General features: G+C 38.1%; 1 protein-coding gene across 1 annotated transcript; it reads left to right on the top strand.

Moving 5' to 3' along the window:
• The first annotated feature begins 1272 nt into the window (after positions 1 to 1272).
• On the top strand, positions 1273 to 7768 carry LOC108749061 (E3 ubiquitin-protein ligase MIB2). Its single transcript, XM_018487560.1, has 12 exons — positions 1273 to 1479; positions 2516 to 2976; positions 3063 to 3178; positions 3261 to 3649; positions 4055 to 4267; positions 4359 to 4536; positions 4699 to 4960; positions 5029 to 5340; positions 5500 to 5863; positions 6409 to 6620; positions 6806 to 7044; positions 7214 to 7768. Exons 1-12 carry the CDS (start codon positions 1444 to 1446, stop codon positions 7525 to 7527), a joined length of 3096 nt encoding a protein of 1031 aa, XP_018343062.1. The 5' UTR covers positions 1273 to 1443; the 3' UTR covers positions 7528 to 7768.
• Positions 7769 to 7801: the final 33 nt, after the last annotated feature.

The following is a 7801-nucleotide window of genomic DNA, read 5'->3' as shown; positions in this document are numbered from 1 at the left end:
CGTTTCCGCGTCCAGTGTGCAGAAGCCATAAGGACTTGAAATAAGAATAGACTATGAATATCGGCCTTTGATTGGTTCGCGACATCTTAAGATTGTACTTAAGATGATCTCAAATATAAAGGCCATTTTACATTGGCCTAATTTCCACCGAGGGTTTAATCCGGATCAGAATGTAAAACCAACCAACTACAGTCGAGTATTATTACCCTTGTTACAGTCGAACGATAGGGGAATGCTCGACTGTAACTGGTTGGTTTTTACATTCTGATCCGGATTAAACCTTCGGTGGAAACTAGACCGTTGGTTGTATTGTAATGTCGGAAACGTTGTAAGCATCATGTGATTTTTAAATTGAAGCATTGGAGTGGCTGAAGCAACAAGCTTATGACTTGCGACGTTTATGATACGACCAATGTAGAATGGCTTTTAGATTTGACACTGAATATCGCCCTATGTCTATGCATACGTTATACGATACTCTGCAACTAATCAGAAAACAGGATTTTGCTTTGATATTATCGATACGAAAGATCTTGTTTTTTGATTAGTTGCAAATTATCGTACGATAAATTTAGAGTTTCTAGAAAAACAGAGTCTGATCTGATGGTCTATATTTCTTTTTAGTCTTACTTAGTTTTTTGACCCGAAAAAGGATCACAGTATCATGCGTTAATTTTGGATCGAGGATCCTGTGATAACCTGCGGATAGATAGAGGCTTCACTTTTTTTGCTTTAAATCTTCAATCCATGTTTTCGATTGGCTCATGTTAACTTGCCCTCACTATGGCAGCACGAATCACAATATATAGAAATGGCGCGTTTATTGAAAAACTTGTAGACATGAAATAAATAACGCAAAACATTCTTTATTTGATGTATTTCATATTATAATCAGAAGGAAATGTTATAATTATGAAGAAATAATATAGTTATAAAAAAATACAAATCTGTTTAAAAATATAGTTTCAAACAACGATACGGCCAATATCAACTGCGTTTCGCGCACACCTCCATAAGGGAAGAGTGCAAAACCGGTGAGAGAGTAATCAAAATAAAAAGCAGGGTTAACAAAAATTTTCTAGGGATTCTACACACACCATGTTATCCCTTCCACCATCGTGCCTTGGAACGAAGAAGGCGCCCTCATCATCAGCGAGCCCGGTTTACGAATTACGGTTATGAGGTTATCATCGTCAGCATTGCGGACGTGAGAATTCAACATCGTTGTCACGTCACCGTCGTCGCATCGGTCGCATCTTATATTGTCTTATGAGCGATGGAGTGCGAATAATCTCCGGCGACGATGCTGCGTAATGTCGGTCGCTCTTCTCCACAGTCGGTTACCAATTACAGCTCGCGTCAAACTAGTGCCCGCCAGGCACGGCCCCGCGGAACGTCGGCTGCGTTGTTCTTGCCGTCGTCGCCGCCACCACTCCGCCGCATATGATTCATAAGGACCGAGCTCAGGGTTGCCTTCAGGTACGGCGACAACGCGTTTCTCTTTCTCTCGCTTCTCTTTACAATAATCTAAAATCCGCTCCGGAAACGGAGCTCCGGAAATTGAGCACTCTACACAAGCTCTGTTCTACTTGGTCCGGAGGATTAATAGGACTTAGACATTGTCTGAAATTTCGGATGAGTACTGTGCAAATCCGGGGGAAATCGCAGAGTGATTACGCTCTCGCAGCGAGAATTTGCATAAAATTATATATATCAAAGATGTTCCTAACAGTACATGACGTACGAACTATGACAGAACTGTGACAGTTTCTGATTATTCGAGCACATGGGTATGAAACTATCGTAGTATCATTGTTTCACAGTGCGCAAAATTGCTGAATATTTTATTATTGATAACTGCTTAAAATAGTGATTGTAGATAGTTCTGTATCTTATATGTATCTTTTTCAAAGTAGAATTAATATTTTAATATTGTAAATATAATTATATATAAATAATATATAATATATATATTCTCTATATATAAATATATTATTAACTATTTTTGCAACAAGAAATTTTGTCGTAAACTAATGTTATTTTTATTTTTAAAATGTATATATTATAGAAAGATATAATCTTTCTAATTAGAAAAAAGAAAATTTTGATATCTTGTACAATGAAGTATTATGTCCTCGTATTCTTCTTTTATTAATTTAATGTGTTTTATAAAATATGAGCTGTGTACAATGTAAGTATTATGATATAATATTTTATTAATAATAATTTTAGATAATTCTGTATCTTGTATATATCTTTTAAAGTAAAAAATTAATGTTTTAGTAAATGTGATTATTATTAACTATCTTTGCAACAAAAAGTTTTGTAAGCTATCATTTTTATTTTTAAAATGTATATATTGTAAAAAGATATAATTTAACTACAAGAAAACTTTGATATCTTATAAAACAAAAGATTATGCCTTCCTAAGTTTCTACTTTCATTGATGCATTTATTTATTTTTAAAAAATGTGCTGTGTTATTTAAACATTATAATGTAATATTTTTGTTAAAGGGACAAAAGCCAAATTTCATATATTCGGAGATGCTAGAAGTTGGTTTACGAGTTGTTCGTGGCCAAGACTGGAAATGGGACGATCAGGATGGTGGAGAGGGTCATGCTGGGACAATAGTAGAAATTGGTAGACCTCCCTCTGCAGGAAACTCAACCTCTAGTCCAAATCCTACTGATCGGACGCCAGACAAGACAGTCATCGTTCAATGGGATCATGGCGCTAGGAGTAATTATAGAATTGGCTATCAGGGTGCTTATGATTTGTTGGTGTTTGATAATGCGGCCGCTGGCGTCAAGCACTCCAACATCATCTGCGACGGTTGCAAAAGACATGGGATAATTGGTATCAGGTGGAAGTGCACGGAGTGTTTTGACTACGATCTCTGCACGCAATGTTACATGGCCGACGTACATGAATTAACTCACACTTTTGAGAGATATCAAACAGCAAATTCTGTAGGGTAAGCGTTCATGATTCTAATGAAATTTGTATTCCTCATCCTGACTACCTATAATAATAGTATAATTGCAATTACATTGAGCGCAGAGTTCGTTTGGAGCCACGAGAAGGATGCACAAAGATACCTCTGAAAGGGATCTTCATAGGAGCAAAAGTCATTCGCGGACCAGATTGGGAATGGGGAAATCAGGATGGTGGACGTGGTATTTACATTTTATTTAAATTAATTGAATTATATAATCATGAATTACATAATCACCATCTAATTCCCTTCGAATATTTCAGGGAAAACTGGCAGAGTCATGGATATACGTGGATGGGACAACGAAAGCAGTCGGTCCGTCGCAACCGTCACGTGGTCCACGGGTAGCACTAACGTCTATCGATTAGGTTTTAAAGGTTGCGTGGATCTATGTTACGTGGAGGAGGCTAATGCTGGCATTTACTACAAGGAACATCTTCCGTTGCTCGGTCAACCAGTCTTGACTGTACTGGATAATGGAAACGGTACAACACCGACAAAGAGCGGTGTCACAAGCATCACGTCTAGTCCCCATTCTTTAATGTTTAACGTCGGCGACAAGGTGAAAGTGTTAATGGAGGTCGATACATTAAAGGAGATGCAAGATGGTCATGGCGGATGGAATCCGCGTATGGCCGAATACATAGGAAAGGTATTTCGTAAAAATGATCATTTACAATCGTTAACATTAATTAATATCAATTGAAGTTTAAATTTTGCGATACACAATGCATTTTTTTTCTGCTTTAGTAAATTACTAGAAATGTTACGTTCTATGTGATGAATTGTAGTAATTTGCTCTAAACGCAAGCAATTTTGTGAGAGAAAATCTGCATCATCTTTTGTGAGAGTGCATCGTGTACCGCTGACTTTAGATTTCTTGGATTTCTGTTTTGTCTTTCTAGACAGAGAGAAAAAAACTTCAATTAATATTGATTAGCAGTTGTTATTGAGAGATAGATTTAATATATTTAATTAATACACACACGTCAATACGTTTAACGTATTTAATATGAGATGTGTATCGTGTAACTTAACTTTCTAACTTGAAATCCAGATTGGCATGGTACATCGAATTACGGACAAGGGAGATATTCGCGTGCAGTATGAAGGCTGCCACAATAGGTGGACTTTCCACCCTGGTGCTCTGACGAAAGTTACTGCCAAGGATGGATTCTCTCTTGGTGATATAGTCCGCGTAAAAAGCGATTTAGCTGCCGTGAAACAATATCAACGTGGCCACGGTGAATGGATAGACGTCATGAAAAATGTTAGTTGGCAATTTATATGCTTGTTTTTAATTTAGTACGGCTATATATAGAAGTGACAGACGTTTGATATCGGATTTATACTTGTCACAGGCTCTAGGAAAGACTGGAAAGGTAATTAAAATCTATTCCGATGGCGACTTACGTGTGGCGTTGGACATACATGGTCATACGTGGACATTTAATCCGCTAAGTGTTGTCCCGGTATCTTCTGGCACAAATGCTATGGCTGCCACACACGATAATGTAAACAAGAGTAGAGATCGTTCGGGTATGTTTATTTTTATTATATACATAAATTTTTGTTAATAATAGAATGAAAAAAGGTATCAAATTTAAAGTTAAATTGATATCAAAAGAAGATTAATTTTTATTATGTTGTTGTGTAAAACAAGTTATAATTTATTCCATCCATTATAATTTATTCTTGTAGTCGACGGTACCGACAGTGAAGTGGAAAAGCTGTTAAGGGATGCGGCTAGAGGCGAAGCTGGAGTGGACGCAGTACGGGAGTTCCTTAAGAAATACCCTGGCAGAGTGGACGCGTGTGCTCCTGGTGGTGGCAGAAAAACGTGCTTGCAAGTGGCCGCTCACCAAGGTCAGCGCGAGCTCTGCACTCTCCTTCTGGATGCTGGTGCTTCTTTGCGTGCGGTCGATGAGGACGGAGATACGCCTTTGCATTATGCGGCATTCGGGTATGTTGGAAATTGTTGCCACATTTTTCGCAAAATTAACTATATTGTTCTCTCTTTTGATTAAATAGAAATCAGCCAGAGATAATGGATCTATTATTATCGCGAGGTGCAGCTATCAATGCCGTTAATAACGGCAGATGTAGCGCTTTGCATGTGGCAGTTAATAAGCAGCATGTGCAATGCGTGAGAGTTCTACTGCGTTATCATTGCGACCTCAACCTCCAAGACTCGTACGGCGATACAGCGTTGCACGACGCGATAGGAAAGGATGCGCTAGAAGTGATCGACGCGTTATCCGCCTGCGAAAGGGTTGACTTTACGCTAAGGAACAAACGAGGTTTTAATATCTTGCATCATGCTGCACTCAAGGGCAATGCTCAGTATGTGTATAAGATACTTAACAAGTATAATCTCATAGCGGTTATGTCTGCATAGTAATAGCTTGGGCATACTTAAGATTCATCTGGTTTATCTAATTTAAATATAAATAAAGTGCCTATATATTATCTAATTTACTTTGTAAACCTATGAATTTGCAGTGCAACGGAGAGGCTGGTTGCGCGCGCGCGTAACTTGGTAGATGTGAAAAAGGAAGATGGATTTGCAGCATTGCATTTAGCAGCGTTGAACGGACACAAAGAAGTTGCGGCCATCCTTCTCTCGCAAAATGGTGGCCGCGCCAAAGTGGATCTGTGCAACAATCGGCGGCAAACGCCGTTGCATTTAGCAACTTCGCAGGGACATTGGTCGCTCGTTGAGCTGCTGGTGCATCACAATGCGGATATCGGCAGTACAGATGAGGACGGCGACACTGTATTACATATCGCGATAGCAAAGAGCCCAAATCAACAGACTGCTGTGCCTACACCCGAAAGTAGCCGAGATTCACCACTTTTGTATGCTGTATGTTGTCCAAGTTCTTGCTTTTGAATTCATCTCTCGTCTCTCTTTCTCTCTCTCCTCCTCCCTCTCTCTTTCTTTGGAAAGACATAGATTTACAGTCACAACTTTTCGCAATACATCATTTTTTTTTTAATTTCAACAAAAGATGTAAGATTGTTTTAATTCATAAAACAATACCAAATTATGATTCAGTTTCAAGAAAATTATTAAGTTATCAAATATAAGACAGCACAACACTCTCCTTCTCTTCTCCTAGGCGAAGAAATCACTCCTTTCTTTCTCTCTTACTCCTCTAAGAAAAAAGTTAAAGGGAATGATGCATTGCAAAAAGTTGAGACATTGTGAAACAGAGGTAATTAAATAAAGTTCCTCCATTATTTTTGCAATGTAGTTTCTATTTACATTTTTCTTAAATGAAATTGAAACTTTTAAAATTATTACGTATACCTACATTTATGATTTGAGAAGAAAAGAAAATAAAAAAAGAAAGGATAACTTATCAGTTCAGCAGTCTTTTCTAACGAATATTTTCTTCTTTCAAACAGATCTGGCAGAACCTTGCAAGGCAAGGCGCAAAGACTGAATTAGCATTAGCTTGTTTTTTGGTAAGCGTGGACAGGAGTTGCAAGCTCCTTGAGCAAGTCAGAAACAACAAGGACAAGACGGCGCTCGATCTTTTGGAAAGCAATCCACAGGCTGCCCTGCTCGCTGATCTTTTACGCTCTTACAAATACCAAAGTCACAGCACGCAATTAGAGTAAGACAAGATACGAGTATTTTAAATGATCCGCAAGTCGAAATGTAAATTTTGATTGAAACGTAACTTTAAATTGATTTTACGTTTTGAAAAACGTTTTACTGATTTTACAATGCGCTTTTGGAATCACTTAATTGATTTAGAATTTATCAACAAACATATGAAAAATGTAATTCGTCTTGCAGAATAGAGAATAATCCATCGCCTGGTTACGTAGAGCCACCTGCGTACCGGATAGATAATATATCGCAATCGGAAGGATTGCACGTTGCGAAGAAGAATATAACCGGTTCCGGCGACGCGGCAGAATGTCGGGATTGCTCGGGGATCATAGAAAACACAAAACAGGAGAATCGAATTGATCCTAGCAGTAGCGTTACGCTTGTTGGTTGTGCACGTTGTGGCCATACGCAAACAATTCCAGGTAGATGATTTTTTTTTATTAATCTTGTATAAATTGATTAAATTGATCTCAAGGAATTATTAAGTATTTTCTGTATCAGCGAAATATTCTGCATAACAAATTATAATGATAAGAAATCGTGTGGAAATCATACGAATATATTTTATATTATTTTTACATATTTTTCTAGATGGTCAACTGGCGACAGGTGAAGTCTCTATAGCCAATTCAGAGGATAAATCGAAGGATGTATCTTCAGAAAGCAAACGAAAAGAAGAGATCAGTGACAAGGAAAAAGAGAAGGACAAAGATTTAGAACGGCTACGTTATTTGGAGACTAGAGTCGCGGATCTCGAGGAGGCGAATATGTGTAGCATCTGCATGGAACGTCGTCGTAACGTCGCATTTCTTTGCGGGCATGGCGCGTGTGAGCACTGCGCCGCTCCGTTGAAGACTTGTCACATGTGCCGCAAGACGATCACAAAAAAGATTAATTTGTATTAGAAGTTTGATCAATCACCACACGTTTATATCGGAACATTGATTTCCACGCGATGTATATGTATCACGAGAGGAAAAGTCGGTATCAGTGATAATAATAGTTAAATAGTCCTTAATGTCCAAATTTAAACAATTTATGCAGCTCAGAACAAGACAGAGGAATTTCTTTACTCGCTATGTCGTACAAGTTCCTCTCGAGACATTCTGTTTGTTTGCCCAACAGAAAATTTTGTCATTCGCCATGTCGGCGAAAATGTTCATCAATTGATCGTAACGT

Source organism: Trachymyrmex septentrionalis, unplaced genomic scaffold (assembly GCF_001594115.1).
Source record: "Trachymyrmex septentrionalis isolate Tsep2-gDNA-1 unplaced genomic scaffold, Tsep1.0 scaffold259, whole genome shotgun sequence".
In the NCBI taxonomy this organism is placed as follows: Eukaryota; Metazoa; Arthropoda; class Insecta; order Hymenoptera; family Formicidae; genus Trachymyrmex; species Trachymyrmex septentrionalis.
This window is presented reverse-complemented; position numbering and strand designations above follow the sequence as displayed.